The 21486-nt window shown below is 36.4% G+C and overlaps 1 protein-coding gene across 6 annotated transcripts in view; it reads right to left on the bottom strand.

Annotated features, from left to right (window-relative positions):
• PPP2R5C (protein phosphatase 2 regulatory subunit B'gamma) overlaps positions 1-21486 on the bottom strand; it is a 228199-nt gene that overhangs the window by 19790 nt on the left and 186923 nt on the right. For all 6 annotated transcript variants that reach the window (XM_069104189.1, XM_069104187.1, XM_069104192.1 and 3 more), the window contains 4 exons: positions 18244-18303; positions 16514-16622; positions 11741-11794; positions 7397-7567 (listed from right to left, as the gene is read on the bottom strand). In XM_069104189.1, coding sequence (XP_068960290.1) covers positions 7397-7567; positions 11741-11794; positions 16514-16622; positions 18244-18303 — 394 coding nt within the window. The remainder of the gene's footprint in view (positions 1-7396; positions 7568-11740; positions 11795-16513; positions 16623-18243; positions 18304-21486) is intronic.

The following is a 21486-nucleotide window of genomic DNA, read 5'->3' as shown; positions in this document are numbered from 1 at the left end:
AAGTGTCTGAGGCTAGATTTGAACTCAGGTCCTTCTGACTCCAGGGCCGGTGCTCTCTTCACTGCACCACCTAGCTGCCGCCCCCTCTCTCCCCGCAAATCCTAACAGACAAAAAAATGGTTGGTCACTGTGGGAGTTACTTCCAGATCAGCTGTTTGTGAGCACATAAGATTGACTTGTTAGAGCAAATAAAAAAACCAATACCAAGCTAGAAGAAAAATGAGAAGACATGGTATACAATTGTAACTCCAACCTGATGCAAAACAGTGGGAAATGAATAAAGACCAGACACTAACATAGACATATCCTGTCAAAATTTAATTGATGTAAAAGAATTATCACAAAGAAACAAAGCCCAAAAGCCGCCTCAGTCAGCCAACATATAACACATGATCTTGCCATACAGAGAGATATTAGCAACTGGGGTGCAACAATAATTTAAAATAGAAGCTTGTTTTATAACTTATGGAGGGAACATGGCTAATGCAGAAATTTGTTTTATGTGACTATACATATTTGTAATAGATTTTATTTTTCTTGCCTTCTCATTGGCTTGGGAAGCAGGGAAAGAGGGACAGAATTTGAAATTGAAAAAAAAAGCCTCTGCTTTAAAAAAAAACAACAACCAAAAAACCCCACCAACCTATAGATGTGGATGAGAGTATATATTTGCATAGGCTATCTTCACCAAATGTTTGGTGACCTGCCTATTTTTCTTAGTTTATAAAAGATGGCTCTCTGGGTTTGCAGAAGAGACAGATATGTTGGGTAATGAAAGTCATGTCAAAATAAAGGTATCAATGAAAAGATTTAAAAAACAGGATAGTTAAACTTTATGAATGACACTGACAAAAAACAGAGTGAAGCAGTGGAGGAAAAAAACCCAAATTTACAGAAAGCTTGGCAAGATATTCACTTAGCTCATATTATCACAAGGCCTTTAAGGATGAAATTGCTTCCAAACTTTCTCATCCTTCCTCACGTCTCCCATAGCTCCTTTCCTCCCACCCTCTCAGCTGAGAATCTAGCTACATATTTTACTGAAAAAACTGACACCCTTTCTTGAGATCCCTTTTCCCTTCCTCATCTTATATCACTATCCTCAGACACTGGCTTTGTGACCCTGGGCAAGTCACTTAAATCTGTTTGCCTCAGTTCCTCATCTGTAAAATGAGATAGAGTAGGAAATGGCAAATCACCCCAGTATCTTTGCTAAGAAAACCTCAAGTGGAATCATGAAGAGTCAGACATGACTGAATGACTAAACAACAAATCTGTTTACTTGCCCATTGCTACACCATTTTATTTTATTTTTTATTTTTTTAAAGCAATCGGGGTTAAGTAACTTGCTCAAGGTTACACGGCCAGTTATTTCTGGGTGTGGTGCTGAGTATCTGAGCCCGGATTGATCCAGGTCATCCCGACACTGGAGCCAGTGCTCTTACTTGCTGAGCCACCTGGACACCTCTAAGCAATTGGGGTTAAGTAACTTGCTCAAGGTTACACAGCCAGGTGTTTCTGGGTGGGTGTCTGAGCCCGGGATTTGATCTCCAGGTCAGTCTGACACTGGAGCCGGTGCTCTTGCTTGCTGTGCTACCTGGCTGCCCCAGCTGCTACAGCATTTTAATGAGATACTTAAGGAAAGCATCCTTGATGAAGGTATAAGAAGGGAATAGGCAGGCTTTTGTAAAAAAGCAGATCACATTTGCACAGTAACCCAACTGACTTAAAAGATGTGGAGTGAAAGATCTTATTCTGTTTATTGCTTGTTTCCTGTGGGAAAAAAAAGCATCTGATTCAGCCTCTGATGATATCAAGTGAGACTTGTAAGGGAAGGAGACATAGGCTTCCAAAGGTATTTGCAACTGTCATGAAGTCTAGCATAAAATCAAAACTGAAGGGTGATTACCTATAGCTGGTGAAGTGCTCCAAATGCTTTTGTTTGCAGATGATCTTGTACTGATTGCATTAAGTCTCAGAATACTTCAGGGACTCCTGAGGTTCATAATCACACAAAAATATCTGGCCTAGCTATCTATACAGGAAAAACTAACTGGATAAAGAACTGTTTAGATCAGTCATCTCCAAACTTTTTTTTTTTTTTGCTGGCACAGCCCTATTAAAAGTAACCCCCCCCCCCACCTCTGGTGAGCATGCTGGCATGTGTGTGTGCATGCATGCATGCGTACGTGTGTGTGTGTGTTTAAATAAAACTTTCCCAGTGGTACCGGTGCTGATACTGTGTTTGGGGTTAGGTTATACCTACCCTAAAGAACAAATATTTGACTATGGAAAAGGGAAGATTGGGAACTTGTAAAGCTAAAGAAGAGAATGAAGAAGGGGAATTTGGAGCTATGACGAGGGAAGGGTAAATGTGGCTGTAATGGAGACAAGCCTTCTGATTAGTTCTTTCAGAGGCTGGTACCTTCCACTTTCGGACTGGCTGATTACGTTTGTATTTGGGAAATTGCAAAGTGATTTTAATGACCTCAAGGGTTTCCCTAAAACAGCCTTATCTTTTTAACACTATTAACTATCTGGTGATCCTGCATAGCTATGACTACTAGAATATCAGTGTCTAAAGAATGAAAAGTTGCAGGTCACAAAATGAAATGGAGAGGATGAATAGGCTCTAACACAGTATCATTGAAGAACTATGTTCTCCATGCACCATAAAGGATATTATTAGGAAGATGTATGACCCAAAAAAGGAGATGATTTAGGCATTTAACAAGAGCAAAGGTTGGGTTATTGATGGACACCCTGGTGGCACCACTAGTATCTATATCTATCTACAAACTGTCAAGAAATCAAGATGATCCCCAGTGCCATGGATGGCTGTTCCTGTTCAGGAACTACAGAAAGACATGGACAAGAGCTATAAAGGATGAAAATGTATGGATGTAATCTATATGGGCAGAAGAAATACCTACACAGAGGAGACCACAGATTCATCAAAGTTTAAACAACAGTGAATTTTTTGATAACCAAAAACAAAACAAAAAACCCTAAACCCCAAACTTTGTAAACTTAATTTTTGAACATGTATTTTAAATACTGGCCTCATATCATAACTGTTCTCAAATTACACATCTGGTAAATATTCTGGTATGTGCTCTAACCATACAGCACCTGGAATCTTGCTTTAATATCTTCTCTTCTCCTCTGCTTCCTGTCATATGCTTACATCCTATTCAAAATGATGATACACAATGACTTAAGGCACAATGTGATATTTATGTGCCTAGGTTTTCGTATTACTTTAATGTCCTCTGGTATGTCTAAATAGAGATTTTGTGAACAAAATTTCTAGACAATGGTATTCTCTTGCTCTATGGTCTTGACAGTTGGTTTAAAAATTATTTTCTTTTCTTAAATAGGACAATTAAGTAGAAATACTAGAAGAGAAAGAATGCTGCATAAGAAGTTAAGAAACTTAGGCCTGGCCCTCTTGCTTACAATCCCAGAATTCAGTTGGTTAAGTGATCACATATATCTGGTCTCAAGCTTTCTTATCTTTAAAATGAGGGAGTTGGATTCAATGGCTTCTAAATCCCCTTTCGCTCTAAAATTCAATGATTCTATATGTAATGGTCTCCAATGATAATTAATTCTATACACCTTACTAAAATAAGTGAATTAACTTCAGAATAGACCACCAATGTCTGATATATAAGCAAATTCTTTACCAAGCACTTTTCATTAAAATTTTACAACTAGGTCAGGCTATGGAGTATACTGAAGAATAACATGGTTAGAAATAGGTTTGGAAATGCTGATATACACTGAAACAAAATTTTCAAGCTTTGTATAAAACAAGATAATTTGTTAGGCAACTTGGTTATATTAAGTTTAGTGACTCTTGACTTCCCAGGTCAGAGAGAACAAACCTTATCAGAGAAATTTAACACTTTAGTGACCAATTATTATTAAGCATCTACTACGTAAATGATGGGGAATATTCCCAAATATAAAAATGAAAGGGTCCTTGCCCTCACGATGAAACTAGCTGGACAGTAATGAAAAAAATGGTACAGATCTGTCAGCATTTTGAAAGTGGAACCACCATATCTGGATTTTACTCAGTCCATGATATGTTAAACGAGGAAGCAGAAGTGGTACTCAAGAATAATACAGTCCATGTCAAGTACACATTACAAGAAATCCATGCTCAAGGTGATAGAATTTTAAGAATATTCAGGGACTGATTCTATAGATTTACAATCACTAAAAAGTTTGGCCAATCAATTCACACAAGAAAAACCAAAGCGAGAAGGAATGGCTTTTTTTCAGACTAGGATTTGCAGGTGGATGGATAGAATATTTTATCTATTTGCACATTTATCTTAGACAGATACTACAGATGGGCTATTTTGGAAATTACATAGTGTTTCTGACAATTCCAAGCTACTCCTTGAATCAAAAACCTAATCAAATTAAAATAGCAATCTATAAGTGATGGTATATGACTACGAATGATGGAATACCACAAATAATCAAAATTGTGGCTGAACCAAAGGACAATGGAAAGACTATAGTGCCATGGTTATTAAATAGTTGGCAGCATATCACCAACAGTAACTTACATACAAAAAGGGCATAAAATATATTACCTACGCCATGTATGATCAGAAAAAGAAACTGGTTGGTCATGTGGTTATATTGAAGGACAAAAGATGGACAGCTCAAATGTTTTATTAAATGTCTTATCTAGGGGCGGCTAGGAGGCGCAGTGAGTAGAGTACTGGCTCAGGAGTCAGGAGGACCTGAGTTCAAATCCGGTCTCAGACATGTAACACAAAAACACTAGCCGTGTGACCTTGGGCAAGTCACTTAACCCAAACTGCCCTCCAAAAAGCAAAATCAAAAAAACAAACAAAAAAATAAATGTCCTATCTATCATGTTAAAAAGCCAAGAGAGGAAGACCTACAATGTTTTAGGTAGTCTTTTGCTGGAGGAATTTTGGTGGGTCATGGACAAGAGCAGGTACTACATAGTGACTACTCTTAATCTACAATCCATTTTACATAGTATTACAGACTTAGATCTAGAAAGGACCTCAAAAGTCATTTAGTCCATATCATTTTAAGGATTTGGAAAATGAGGCTCAGAGAAGTTAAGAGACTCTCCCAAGGTCAAAAAGGTAGTAAAAGTAACAAAGGTGGGATTTAAATCCAGGTTGTCTGATCCAAATGTAGCACACTTTCCTTTATACCAAAATGCCTGTGACCAACCCATTTTAGGCCTCTTTTATCTCTCACTATAACTGGTTTCTACATCCAAGAGTTCCCTTTTTAGTTACCTAAATCCATCTGATAAATCACTGCCAGATTAATCATCACACAGCACCATTTTGGTAGTTTCACTTCCCTACTTAAAAACCTTCAACAGCTCCCCATCGTTCATGGAATAATATTCAAATTACCTAGCCTGGTATTTAAAGCCTTCCATAATATGGCCCAATCTTTATTTATCCAGCCGAACTAGACTACTTGCTAATCCTTAAACACGGTTTGCATGTTCCAGTCTTGGTGTCTGCTATGCTCCTCCGCATTTTTCTCTCCCCACTCAACTTCTCTATCTCTACCTGTTGGAAGACTGACCTTTTTAGGACCAGCTAAAATATTACCTTTTCTACAAAATGTTCTCTGATGACCCCAGTGGAAACAGTTCTCCGTCCATGGAACTTAAAGCTTTTCCTTTGTATTCCTCTTAGGGCACTCGCTTTTTTATACTAGTTTTTCAAGTATGTTTTATCTTTCCTATCACTATCATTTCACATTGCACCTGGCAGAGTACCTTGCACATGGTAACAAACAACAAATATTTTTAAAAAATGAATTAAAAGAGAACAGTTAGCAGTATAAAATGTTTGCTGAATTAAGTGATACTTGTCCTACCATCTGTCCTGAACTTCAGTCCTCACATCACCAACTGCCCTTTAGACAGAATCTTTCTTTATTTTTTGGGAGGCAATCAGGGTTAAGTGACTTGTCCAGGGTCATACAGTTAGTAAGTGAATTCAGGTCAGGGTAGATGCTCTAACCTCTGTGCCACCTGGCTGTCTCCACCTTCTGGATATTTCAAATATTATACTCTTAGAGGGGTCAAACTTGTCCTTCCCCCCATTCCCATGATGAGTGTGATCCGAGCCAGATTAAAATGTAATAAATACAAACACAACATAGTATAGATAATGTTAATTTGTGTTTTTCTAAGTCTGCAGGGATCCCTTTCTTAAGTCGAACTCAACTCCTCACTCCACCCTACAGAGTTCATCTGTTGTCACATCTTGTCATTTCTACCTCATGCATGTATCCTCTTCACTCACAGTGCCTAGTTTAAGCCTCTAGCACTACTCTCTGGGACCACTACAATAGTGTCCTAAGTGGTCTTCCTGCCTTACATCTCTAATCCATTTTCTGGTCAGGTGCCAAAGGTTCAGGTCTCTCCACGTCACCCCCTCTCCTCAAACTCTTGCATCTTGCAGTTCTTTTTCATCTCCAGGACCAAATATAAAGTCCTTTGTTTTGCATTTAAAGTCCATCACAATCTGGCCCTTTCCTACCTGGAATGGGTCTTGGAAATCATCCATTAGAATTACCTCATTTTACAAACAGGAAATTGATCCTTACAGAGGTTTAGTGACTTGTCTAGGCAGTAAAGAGCAGGCACGGATTGAACACAGGTCTCCTGAAGCCACAGCTAGATCTCCTTCCTGTTGCATCCCACTCTTCAATTGTTACTGATCTTTGAGAAAATTTTCAGTGGAGTGGGAGGGGTCAAAGAAGGGATGGGGCAGACCGAAACATAAAGGCACACATAGGAATACGGCAATGAAAGGAATGGCATGGGAGAACTGGGAATGGAGGCAATGTCAAGGGTGAACTTTTTTAGAGGACAGAAAAACCTGTGTACGTATAAAAGCAGAAGGGAAGGAGCCTGTCGAAAGGAAGAGACTGAAGATGGCTGAGAGAGAAGGGATAATGTGAGAAGTCTCACTGGAAAAGAGAAGTGTATTTTAGAGAATAGAGCCAATCCATTGCAACCACTTGGTTTAAAATATTATGCTACGTGCTTTGGAAGTAAGGCTTTACATGAAGATGACAGTTGGTATTGGTTTTAGAAGTTACCAATATTCTATTATGTCTACTTTAATAAAAAAATAAGGGAAAATGAGTCTGAAATGGTGACACACAAGATGCTAATGTTTTATAGCATGACCAGTCAGAAACAATGTGAATATTTGATAACTTGCACTTTACACTGAACAACTTTGGCACTGTAGTGAAGTCTGATGCACCACATTAAAATGTATGGCTTTCAAAATTAAAAAAAAAAACACCAAACCTCATAAAGCAAATCACTTACTATATTTTTCTATACAACACACACCTGGAAATGTGGGCTGGAAACGCATTTGGCTAGTTGTCTGAAAAGAGGTTCCATGACCTTTACAAATTCAGATGGTTCAATAACATCTAAAATTTCCTCTAATTCATTTAAGAACATAACTTCTTTTGGGCTGTGAGTCTTTGGCCAGTATTTGAGAAGTGCCATCACCACCTAGAAAAAGAAAAATCACATTAGGTTCTTTAATTCTTGATCTATATGGTCTTATTAATTCATTATACAAATCCCTGGTTTGTTCAAATTAAGACAAAAGGTTTTATTTGCTTATAGAAAGAGGGATGATAAAGTCTAATAGTACCTAGTCTCTTAAAATTGGGGAATATTACTTTATATCTCATCCAAATCCCGGTTTTAAGTTTATGTAACCAACCCTTTCTAGTTAAATTATCTTAAGATTGGTTTTTGAAAAGGAAATAAAATGAGTGGGCAGGGGTAATAAAGAATAAAGGGAACTAGGGCAACTAAAAATAGATTAATATGGCTGATGTAATACACTGATTTATTTGTGGATTGGACCAGGTACAGAATTTTTAGTGATATATGAAGGCATGTCCTTTGTGTCCTTTCTATCAAATTGTGTCCTTTCCCTAATCTCTGTTCCATTATTCACAATAACAAGTGTCTGGACTTAGTTTTGAAAAATTTCAAGAACTTTTCTTATACAAAGCAACTACTTGTTCACAGGTAATCTCATTGGTGAAATTCTGGATATTTATATTATATATATATATATATAATTATACATGATATATAATATATAGAGTTTTCCTTACTTCCCATCTCAAATTTACAATTTGGAAAGAACTCAGATGACAATGATAACATCATAAAAAACTCAAGTTTCCATAGTTCTTTATGTTTTATCATCTTCATCCTACATAAGGAAATGTACACTTAAGAGTTTAGTGCTGTGATAAGGTACACACACCAACTAGTAAGTGCCAGAAGTCAGCAATCAAACTCAGGTCTTCTGATTCTGAGTTTAGGTGCCTTTCTGCAAATGTCAAGCTCTCTCCCTAAAACTCATTTTACACATCTACTAATTTTCCTTGTTTACTTATATAATGGAATTCTATTATTTGAAACAGAAAAAAAAAATCAGTTCGTGAGCCATAAAACAGAAATTGGTTCTGATATTATCTTTCTCTTAAAAAAGGTCCTATTTTCTGATAATAACTTACAGACCTATTATAAGATTGCTCTGAAGGAGTCAGAACCTGGACAGCTCGGATTCTTGTATCAGATAACACTTAGCTATTTCTGCAAGTTCAGAATGCAACAGAATTTTTTCTTGTTGTTGAAGAAAGTGAGTTGCTCAGAGAATGCTAATCCTGAACAACAATGGCTACTTACTTTTGAGTGCAATTCAAGAAACTGAACCTTTTAACAGCCAAGCTGGGACAAGATTACTAATGGTCCTGAGACCTGAATTTCAGAGAACTGACAGGGTCAGGGGGTTCTGAATCCTGTGGTTCCTCTGGCTTTGGAATTTCCCTCTTGACGTGGCATTGTAGTGGGAAGAGCGGGACAGGACATTTTTTTATACTTTGGGACTTGGTTCAAGACTTGCACATTGGCCAAGTTACTCAAAGACAAATGGGTGAGAACTACATATTTCACTTTTGTAGGATATATTTTAAGAGGGGTTAAATACTTAAAAGTGTTGCCCTCCTCTCCTTTTTTAAAAAAGAAAATTATGTATACGGGCCCAGAAATCTTAAGGCTTCATAAACATTTTATAAAAGAATTGAGTAATAGTGTAATGGCAGATGGTTGATGTTTTAAAATCTCTTAATCTTTTAAACTGAGCATCAAAAAAATGAAACATCAGTAGTAGTAAGAAACATCTCACTTTAGAGAATAACTATCTCAATATAACTTACCAGAAAGAATAACCTTATATTATTTATTAAAATATATTTATTATATAGAAATAACCAAGAAGTATAATTTTATCGTACTTTTGTCAATGTTTATTCAACAAAATGCCTAAGTAACATAATTGACTATATTTTAATATTATTCTCACTAAAATAAGCAATTTGAAAAGAAGCTAAAGATGCTTTGATTATTTCAACTACCTCAAAGTATAGAATGTATATACTATAGTAAGGCTTTCTAGATAATACCAGTAAGATTAGAATAGTAGAATCCATTGTTAGGATGACTATAATTTGAACAGTTTCAAGAAAAGATCTTGAGGGAGAATTAGATTTTTCCCCCCCTCTATGACTTTATAGTTTATCTTTTGCATTTACCGTAATGCTTTGGGTCACACTCTATTTCAGGACATAATTTCATGCCTACCTTCAATGGAAATATTTAAATGGTAATAAGTGAACTGACTATATTAAACAAATGTATCCCAATAAACAAATGTAGTTTTTGTTTTGGCTTTATGTCAACAATAGTTTTGGATCAGACCTATGATTCCATCTGTGAAGAGAGCTGGTGGTGAGGAACATCCTTCCCCCATGCAGACTGGCAGCTTCTCTGCTACCTGGGGCACAGAGAGGTAAGTGACTAGCTCCCCGAGGGTCACACGGTCAGAAATGGGACTAGACTAACTCATGCACTAATACCATACTGTCTCTCAATAACAACAGCATTAACAGAAAATTAAAAAACCTTCCAATGTCCTTTTGGAGGACATGACCAGTACTGTAGCCTTGATAACTAACAGAACTATCTTGAGCATTCATAGTTTTCATTTAATTCCTGGGACAGAAAAAGAATATGACAATGAAATCTCTTTGAGTCTTTGATCTGGAGAATACCTTACAAATAATAGGAATCAGGTCATGCCACACATAAAAAAAACCTGTTTTTAAAAAATGCTTCCATATTAATTATGCAGCTGCATTTCCACCATCAAAACAAGTCTTCAGTTTAGTTAAGGAGGATAAAAATAATGTATCCTCTACATGGCATTCAGTACCTCCACTGTGCTTGATATTGAAGTCTGATAAGATTTGGTACAATTCCTTTGGGGCTTCCAAAGTCTCAGACACAAATATGGTAGATAGTTCCTGGGAATCCTATGGTGGAGAATGCAGAGTAAATGTCACTCCTTAAGATGGCTGGAAGCAGGGATTAAGTCAGACAGTGCTCTCCTTCACCTGGTTTCTGAGCACATCACCTCTGCAGAATTTTTGTTATTGCTTGCTGGTGTCTAATAGATGATGACCAAGAGCTTTCTCTTATATGTAAGAAATCTGAGGGCAACAGATCTAAGCATGAAAATTAGAAGTCTGATGACTAGTACAGGATGTAAATCAAGTTGCCTGATAACTGAAGTTATCGGTATTTGAACTCCCCTCAGTTGACCTGACAAATATCTAAGTATTACAAGACTTTTGACGTTTTCTCCTACATTAAAATTGGCACGTTAGCAGTGAAGCAGTATAGCCATTAGGAAAGAAAATATCAATCCTATTTATTTTATTTGCCAACTATGTTTTAAAAAACTCATACCTTTTCCCCTGGTATCTAAATATACAACTCCTAAATTTAAAACCACAACCTGAAATTAAAATTGCAAAGTACAAGAAATCAGATAATCCAACTAACAATTGCTAACAATTATGATTCTGAAATAGTAATCACAAAACAGATGGAAGGACTCTTACTTTTGCTACTTCCCAGGTCTGTAGATAGATTTTGGGGGGTAGGAGACTGTTTGTTAACTTGGATGGGGAAAAAATATTGCATCTAATTGAACCTTTAATTATGAATTTTTAAAAAATTCTATATTAATCTAAGAAGTGGTATGCAGACTTCACCAAAGTGTCAAGGGGGTCCAGGACACAAAAAAGGTTAAGTACCTCCTGGACTAAAAGTCTATTTGGTTATAACAAGGATTTCAGACACTTAATTTTTATACCATATTTACTCTAACTGGTCAGTTGGATGTGTAGTAAGTAAAGCAAAACATCAAAGTGCTTAATGGTGGGATTAAACTGTATATGCTTTAATGAAGGTATGCATTAAAATACTTTGAGCTCAAAAGAAAAAAAAAGGACTAGGTAAGATTTAAGGCAGGAGAAAACAGTTTTTATTATAACAAGTCTTTTGCTATAGAACAAATTATTTTAGTCAATGACTTGCTTTTTAAAACCTATATGACATATGGCTGGATCAATAACTGGGTTAATTTTATAGCCTAAGACAGAAATAAATGAATGGATAAAGCTTATTTATCTCATATGATCATACTTCTACATTTTGTTAATAAAACACACTGTATTATGTTTATATTTAGCAAAATACATATACTTTTTTCATAGTACAATTATGAATTTGACCAAAATAAAATAATATACTTACTGGTTCAGTGAGTGTGCTGTCCTTTTCTAAAAACTGAACTACGCAGTATGCCAGCTAAGTAAGTTAAGAGAGAAAAGATATATTAATATTTCACTCTTTGATGGCAATATCACCTACATTATTTCCTGGTACTATTTTCTAATTTCTATTATTTAGAAAGCTGTTTCCAAATGAGGAACCCACGGGAAACCCAAATTGTAAACATACACTTCAAAGTAGCTGTTCCTAATATTTCCTACTATCATTCATTCAACAAATATTTTTTGAGAGCATGAGTCCCTGTGGAGAAAATACAAAGAGGAATAAAAATGCCATCCCTGTCCTTAAGGAGCTTACAATCTAGTAATTGAGATAAGTACAAAAATAACTTTGTAATATTCCATTCCTCTAGGTTACTATAATCATAACATTTTTGGATGGAGAAAAGAAGATTGGGGTTTTGTTTCCTGACATTTCAGTATTACCTTGACAAAACTGTGGATTGTGCTTTCATTTTAAAGCATTAGTAGAAAAATGTATTTATTATCAACAACATGAAGATGAAATTCAAGTTGTTGTCAGTATAACATGACTAAAATGGTCAGGGAAAAATAGCCAGTGATCTTCCAGGCCAAGGGACAGAAAAAAATTGAACCAAACTAAAACTGAAACTATTACTCTGACCAAATATGAATGCCAATAGAACAGCTGAATGTGTTCTGTCATACTGGCAAGTGTGAGAAGGGCAAGGGGAAACTCTGGAATGTTGATTAAAAAAAAAAACCCAACTCCTCATAGTGGTAATAAATATCTCCCTCCCTCTTTTTTCTCCTCCATGGTTATTTACTAATTCCAGGTAAAAAAAAAAGTCACCATAAAACATGAAAGGAGTCAATACTAGCAATCTGTTTAAGAGTTCATTCTATATGAAATGCTTTTGTATGCATTTCACCTGATTCCTTAAAGAGATTCTCAAAATGTCAAAAAGCAAAACAAAACAACAAACAGTAGAGGGTGTAACACGGCCTAGGGATAAGTAGGGAGTCCCTAGGGTCTAGTCCTAGGTCTTCTTCTGACTCACGGGTAAGACCTTGGGCCAGTCAAGTAGCCTCTTTGATTCAGTTTTCTCCTTGTGTGACAAAAGGATATTACGTTGATGCTCCTAGTTATATTACATACTATTTGCTGATGTTGAGGAAACCTGAAATAAGTCTTGTATACATGTTCACACAATACACATTTATAAGGCAAAATGAGGAATATTGTTTTACCCTAGTTAATAGGTAGTGACAAAAAAAAGGCTTAAAGGTTCTTGATTCTTTCAAATTAAAGCATGATCCAAAAGATATAAATCTTTATCTCCAAATCCAACCTCTCCATGGGAATTCCAGTTCCATATTCCCAGCAGTCTGCTAGATGTTTCTATTGCATCTCAAATTTAACATGTCAAAAACTGAACCTATTATCTATCCTCCTCCCAAACCCATATTTTTCATCACTCCAAGGCCTCCTGGCCCAACTTATTTATTTCTGTGATTCTTTCCTCTCTCACACCAACCCATTACTAAGACAGTGGTCTAGTCAGAGTACCACCATAGAAAGAACAGTAGAACGAGTGTTAGAAGACCAGAGTTTGAATCCTTACTCTATGTACCAGCCCTGTGACCATTAGGAAGTCAGCTTACCAAGGGGTTTCCTCATCTATGAAATCAGATTAGAGCAGGGGTTCTTAACCTAGGATCTAGGGATTTGTTTTTAAAAATCTGAAAACCGTATTTCAGTGTAACTGGTTTCCTTTGTAATTTGACATGATTCTGAAAGAGGCTGATGGGCTTGGCGCCTAGCACAAAACAGGTGATGAACCCATGGACTAGATGATTTCTAAGGTACCTCCAATTCATAATATTCTATGCTTTCAGTCTATTCTAGTGTCTCAATCTGTTTCCATACTCTAGCTCAGGCCTCTATCACCTCTCATTTAGATAACCTCTGAGCTGGAGCTAACTTCAGTAGCTTGCCTTCTTTCCAACAATGCCTGAATAATATTCCTAATACGTTACTGATCATAATACTTCTCTGCTCAAAAACTGCCAGGGCTCCTTACTGCCTCTTAAATAAAGTTTAAATTCTTTATCCTGGAATTCAAGGCCTTCTACAAACTGGCTCCAACCTCCTTTTCGACTCTTACTTCAAATTACTCCTCTGTATTCTCTCCTCCAGTCAAAGTTTATTATTCATTGTTAATAATTTCACCTTTCCCTCTCCTGTCTGTGCCTTTGTGTAATTCATCTGCACTCATCTCTGTAGCTCTGTTTAGTGAGAGTTTTCCTCTTCCCTTTAAAGTCAGCTTATGTGCTACCTCCCAGAATGAATCCTACTTCTCTCAGTTAGATGGGAATCCTTCTCTCACTGAATTCCTGTTTGATCTCTCCTATGCATTCAATCATTTCCTAACTTGTAATATATCTAAGAGCATCTCTTATCTCTTTACTAATTTGCAAGTTCCTTGAGGACAAGAATTTGTATTGTAATCACATGGCTCTTAGTATACAATAGGCATTTAATATTTTTTTAACTGAACATCTACTGGGATAACCAAATCAAAACTAATGAATACTTAAGTGGCTGACAAACACCAAAATTTAATGTTTGTCTGAAAATCCTTCATCCCAACCCTTTGATAAATGTTACCACCTACTACCAAAGTCATTAATCTGGTATATTTCTGGTTAGGCTTATCCATAATACTTCAATGACCAATATCCCAAGGTTTCATCAGTAGGAGTCCTTCAAATAGAAAGGGCTTATGCTGGCTGAAAGCCCTCCATGACTTGTTGTAGCCAAAAAATTCAACACTTAAATGCCCAACCTGGCAATGAGCCTGAGCTTAATTATTCTGTTTCTCAGACAACAGGCATCACTGAGCCCATACTCAAAACCTTTCCAACTTGTTAGGACCTGTCCAAGTTTCCACTCTGCTGGAAAGGCTACAAGAACTCAAGGTCACCTTTGTTCAACAATGAGGCAGTAAAGTGGGCCTTTCATGGAGACTGAAGTATTTTTCTATAATATTCCTAATAAATATAATCTCCCAAGAAGCCAAAGTAAACAAATTAAATCTGAATTAACTTCCTGTAATAAGTTCCATGCACCTAATGTTCCAAATCTGGACTAGGAAAAACAGAAGCTAAGTTTTGAAAGTTATCAGGAAGCAATGTGACAGTTGCTAAAGAGTGGGTTCTTCAAGCCCTTCCAAATTCTGTTTATTACATGATGATCTACCATACAACATGATTCACAGAAGCAGGTCTGGATCTATTTATGAACTAATGTTTAATGTTTTACATCTTCCCCTTGAAGTTCTGTCTTGGACCCTTGTCTTGTCTCCCCCTATACTATCTTGCCTGGTGATCCCAATTGGCTCCTATGGGTGCAGATGACCCTGGATGGGTCTGTGCAGCTTGAATCTCTCTGCTGAGCTCCAAGAGATATCTCAAATGCAACATTCCCAAGACAGAAAACTAGCTTTCCCCCCAAACTTTTGTACCCTTCAAACTTTCCTATTACTTATAAACCAACTGAAAAACAACAATAACCACAAAACATCTGGTTGAATTTAAACATAATATTTAATAGGATTCAATAAAGTTTAAAATCAAAATTCAAATCTGTTTCTAAGTACGGATATCTGTTGTCCATATACAGAAGGGAAATGGAAAGTTTTGGTAAGATATCACTTTTATATGTTCTTTCAGGTTGAATGATGGATCAATATTAACATGCAGTGCTAAAAGTCTTCAGGGACTTGGATCTGTCAACTTCAATTCAATATAGCCAATCACGCCCAAGCTAAGAAGATATTTAAGGGGCTATGACTGGCATTAGGGAAAATACAAAGATAAATAAGGTATTATCTTGTCCAACACTTTTTATCAGTGACTCATATGAACATCTGGGTGACAAGCATGTTGATCAAAACTGTAGGACACAATCTGTGAGGGGCAGCTAGAGCTCTGCAAGCCACAAGCTGGTGTGACAGCATGGTTTTCAGTTTTTATCACAATTTAACAAGAAGGGTATCAAGAAGGTACAGCTCATGAACAAGGAAGGCACCAAAATGGTGAGGAAAACTATTTCAGATGAAGCACAGTTGAAGGATTTGAGGATTTTTAGCCTGGAAAAGAATTATGTGTATGAGTGTGTGTATGAGGGGGTGAGGGAGTAATGAGATTTGTCTTCAAATATCTGAAGGAAAATCATGAGGAAGAGGGCTTAAGTTTACTTTCTTTAGCTTCAGAGAATAGAATTACAAATGAATATGAATTTCAGGGGCGGGTAGACCTTGGTTCAACTTAAGTAAATGAAAGGGGTTGCCTGTCTTAGGTGGATAATCAGTGACCGTGGATGCTGTAGCAAATATTCCCTCCTTAAGTAGGAGGCTGGATGACTAGATAACCTTTCAGATACCTTCCAACTTTGATTCTTCTAATTTTGTGAATTGCATTGCTTAAAACCATTAAATATAACTATACTTCAAATCCATATTTCAAAGACATTCTAATCTTAGTGCTTCCATTTTTGGTCTTTCACACACAAAGGAAAGTAATTTTATTCCTAATCCTTTATATAACTGTTTAAGAGGTAATACCTATGTTACCTAAATCATCAAATTTAACACAATAAAGTAATATTCTCCATAAAAGATGCAAGGTCTTGAGTTCATACTGTATAAATGAAACATACTTAATAACAAGTGGACTCATCCACACAAAATAGCTAATGACACCACTGTACCTGAGGATGGTAGACACTCAGTGATTTCACTTTGTGCAAAGGTAATAACACCTTCAATAAGAAAATCTTGTGCTCTTCTTTTAATGGTAAGGCAAATCCATTAATTATGCTGAAAAAAAAAAGATTTGGTTCAAAATTTTAATACACTCACAAATTTCATATCTGTAATTATGTCATTTTTTTCAGCCCTATTTTCACAAAGACATCCTGTAGGCAAGTCAGGTCTCTTTCAAAAAGGAAAGAAAAAACACAGGAATTAAAAACAAAGCTCAGGTGGAATGTCCTTCTAAGGGGAAAACATTCAACCTGTTATGTTACAATACAAAGGCTTAATACCTTCTTTACATGGCGGCTTTCAACTAACTGTTGCATGAAATACCCTTTTGTCCAATTGCATCTTTTCAACTGTTGAAAGAAAATTTGCATTTTCTTCAGTGATTTGTCAAACTTTAGGCTTTGAAATAGTTTCTTTTCAAATTTTTAGGTCCATTATTCCAGTATTAGAGGAACTAGAAATGTAAACCCAATAGGAAGAAGACATTAAGGCATTTAACATCTTGATAGTCTGATCCTCCTTCACTGTATTCAGCAAACCAGATGTAAGAAGTTTGTGTTTCAAAAGGCAAATATGCACAATAGACTTACTTGATTTTCAGAATTGTATAAGCTCGTATAAATTTGATTGATAAAATATTAAGACTCCTATCTCCTAGAAGAACCTAAAATGTTTTTCCCCCTGCAATCTATTGTTCGAAAGTCCAACCATTAGCATATCGATAATTAAATACTTATAAACTGATTTTAGGTTTACACAGTGCTTTACATATATCTTATCATCTGATCCTCACAAAAATCCTGTCAGATAGGTGCTATTATCATCTCTTTTTTTTTTTTTTAACAGATGGGCAAAGAAAGCTGAAAGAAGTAGCTTGTCCAGAGTCACCAGCCAGTGAAGTATCTAAGGCAGGATTTGAACTCAGGTCAGGTCTTACTGACTCCACATTCAATGCTCTCTCCACCTGGCCATCTTTAGTGATAAAGGAGGGGGGAATCATGAGAACTTGCTGATTTGGTGTATAAAAGATGGTTTAGATCAGTGGTATCAAACTCAAACAGAAACAGAGCCTTGTGGCTGCACAGTGATATAGAAAAGCACAAATTCACTTGATCTGTGTTGTACTGATTTTTATTTAAACATTTCTCAATTAAATTTTCATCTGGTTGAGACCACACTTAAGAGTTTTGCAGGCCCCAGACTGTGAGTCTGACACCTTTGCATGAGATAATGACAGTGACAGTAAGAACCCAGATTTTTGTGGTGCTTTAATGTTTTACAAAATGTTTTCCTCACAGTAGTCATATGAGGTGGATGGGGAAAATACTATTACCTTTATTGCACAGATAATCAAACCTGAGGCACAGAAGTTAAGTTACTCGTGTACAGTTAATAGCAAATGATGGAGTCAGGATCTGATTCAATCAACACTATTTCTTCCGTACCTATTGAATGCTAGGCACTGGGGACACAAAGAATGAAACAATCTCTCTTCTCAAGAAGGTTACATTTTTCCGGGTGTCAATTCTCAGCAGATTCTCCCTGGAATAAGTGATTTGCCCAGGCAGCCAGTGAGGAGGAGAGGCAGAGCCTGAACCCAGTTTTCCCTTAATCCAAGGACAGCTCTCTAGTCACTATACTACAATGCTTCTTCCTCTGCAGTACAATGACTTACCTTCCCAATATTTCCAGTAATTCTGCTATGCCATTGTGATGCTCTGTTTCATAAATAAACCTGGGAGGGGGAGGGGAGAGAAACATATTTAAACAATTATAGTAAAACTTCCCAAATAGCTGGTAATAAAAATTTCAAAGAGAAAAACATTTCCATAAGTGAATGAAACAATCTTTAATGCCAAAAATATGAATTGGCATTTGTTTAAAAAGTGAATAAACACAACAGCTGATTTTGTTGGTAGTAGTCTATTATGAATACGGATTAACTATGATGATGTTATTTTCTCAAATATATGGGTTCTCTATTAGGACAAATAATAAAATTCTTCCACACTGTCTTTAAGAAAGAAATAATATTTCTTTGCACCCAAAAGATGCTTTTTTGAATTGAATTAATGTATTTTTAGCCAATAATCAAGTAAGATAGTTTGCGGTAACTTTCTAGAGCTAGGTGATTAAAAAAACCTCCAACACTTCACACCTCAAATTAGTTTGTTTTCAAAGTAAATACTAAGAAATGTGTCCATGTAGATGAATTTTTATCCTATAATACAGTTATATCTTCTACACTGCGACTTTCCCCATTGTAGTTTTGGTATATTGTGATTCAGCATAAGAAATTAAATAGGAATTTCGGGGGAGTTTTAGGAAGCTGCAGATGATACATGAAGGCCAGCAGAAGACACAGAACCTGGGACCAAATACCCCAAATTTTACAATAAGGTACTGTAAACATCCCATAAAAGAAAAAGAAAAAATTCAGACTTCTTTTCTGTTACAAAAGGAGGGCCAAATGATTGTATGTGTATTCCCCAGATCTCGGGGCCACCCTGACCCTCACCCTTGCGATTTGGAATGGATAACTGTACCGGACTACTGGCCCTCTGGATTGCTCTCTGTATGCTTGTGCATATCTTCAGCTTTCTAAGATCATTCATTCAATCATTCAATAATTGTTTAATTGGTATGTACTCAATAGAAACTCTGTGTGAATTGCTGAAGTGAAAATACAAACAAGATATTAAATGTTCCTTTAAGAGGTACCAGCTAGTTTGGAGAGGCAATGCAGATGCGTGAAAGAGTTAAGTAAGAATGCAAAGCAACACATGATGAAATCCAAAACAGTGTTAGGCAATGAGTATTCAGGAGGAGATTAGTGAGGACTGGTTCAGATGAAGAAAATCCAAAAAAAGAAGGCAGAATATACATTGAGCTATTAAGGATGGGCAAGATTTAGATAGGTAGAGAGACAGGAAAAAAAGGGTATTCTAATGCTTGATAGAGTGCCAAAGAAAATGCAGTTAGGAATGAACCTCGTTTATCTAGGGAATGATAAACTAGTACTACACTAGCTAGAACTGAGCTTCTGCATAGGGGAGTAGTGGGAAATAAAGGTCACAAAAGTTGGGTGTTGCTGAGGACTCACTGAAGCCTAGAATACCATATTGAGTTGAGATCTGCTACTTCATCATCACTGATGGAACTTTGTTTTGTTCCACATTATTAAATTTCGAATGTATTTTCCCTTTATTCAAGCATGTTAATATTCTAAATAAAATATTAGTCTTAGAAAATTCAGCAAACCCAAATAACAAAAATATTTTCTACATTTTTCTATGTTGAAGTTTCATGTGGTATTTAAGAAGATAAATGAATATTATGTTATAATTTTTGATTATTCACTTAACAAATATATACATGAATATTGCTTCCTATGTGTAAGGCATAGGTCAAGGTGCCATGAGAAATACAAAGAAGTTTATGACAAGGTCCCTGCCCCACAAGAGTTTATGACATAGTGGGAAGGGCAGCACAGGCAACAAACAAAAAACAACCAAACATCCTACAAAAAAGTTCCAAGTGAATGGCAGAACACTGGGTTTGATGTGTTATGCTTTTGTGGGCAAGAGGGTATTACAAAAACAAATCAGATAATCCTAAGCCTTCAATGAAATCCTTAATTGATCTGGTGGGGAGAGAGAAAGTAGGCAAGTAACATAAGGTAGAATGTGATAAGGGCACAAAATAAATTCAAAGTACTATCACAAAATGTCAAGCTTCAAAGGGACCTCAGTGACCAAATACTCCAACCCACTTCCAAAAAGGAAACCCCATTTTGACATACCAGATGAGAATAACTAACTAGTCTTTGCTGGAAAACCTCCAGGGAGGGGAAATTCACTGGTTCCTGAGAGGCATCCCATCCCACTTTTCAATCTTTCTACTAGTGAGGAAATTCTTCCTTACTTCAAGATTAAACTGAACTCTCTGATCCTAGACTGTTCCTTTTGGGTCCAAACAGAAGCAGTCTAATTCCTTTTTCACAAGACAGTCTTTCAAACACTTGGAGAAAGCAGCTATCATACCCGACCTGAGTCTTTTCTGCTCCAGGCTGAACACTCCAGCTTCTCTCTAATGCTGACTCACACTGAGCTTGGAGGCCATTAAAACTCTTAAATCTTTTCAAACAGCTGCAAAACTGTCATTCCATTTATGAAACTGATTATTTTAAAAAATCCAAGTATATAAAACTTTCCACTTATCCCCACTGAATTCTATCTTATCAGATTTAGCGCAATGCTAACTTCTCAAGATCTTTTTGGACCATGTCATCATACAGTGGGTCACAAAGTCTCTCACCTTGCTGTTGCTAGAAAATTTAATAAACATGCCACTTGTGTGCCTTTATCCAAATCAGTGATAAAAATATTAGAAAATAAATAGCACAAGGCCAAGCAAGCATTATGAGATCACTCTGTTGCAGCCCTCCTCCAGGGATGATATGGAATTACAAATGGCTACTCTTCAAATCTGGTCATTCAGCTAGTACTGAACTTGTTTAGTTCATTATTGGTAGCCTCTATCTCTCCATGAGATTCTTTATCAAATACTAGTTGAATTAAACTAAATTTAGGTAAACTCTATTTATAACTTTCCCCCGATTTAGTGGATCAGTAACCCTGTCAATCAATGAGCACTTCTTAAGTGCTTGCTATATATGCCTGTCACTGTGCTAGGCACTGGGGATATAAGAATAACAATAAAACAGTCCCTGACTTTAAGAGGCTTAGACTTTAGGAAAACAATACCGTGTTTCCCCGATAATAAGACACTGTCTTATTAATTTTTTGGACAGAAAAACACCAGAGGGCTTATTTTCAGGGGAGGGCTTATTTTAATGAACATTGACAGCAATTTTAATAAACAGGTAAATGTGAACAAAAAAATGTACCTTTATTCA

The sequence above is a fragment of the Petaurus breviceps genome, unplaced genomic scaffold (genome assembly GCF_028583685.1).
Source record: "Petaurus breviceps papuanus isolate PSGF00001 unplaced genomic scaffold, PetGlider_PUasm1.0 68, whole genome shotgun sequence".
In the NCBI taxonomy this organism is placed as follows: domain Eukaryota; kingdom Metazoa; phylum Chordata; class Mammalia; order Diprotodontia; family Petauridae; genus Petaurus; species Petaurus breviceps.
This window is presented reverse-complemented; position numbering and strand designations above follow the sequence as displayed.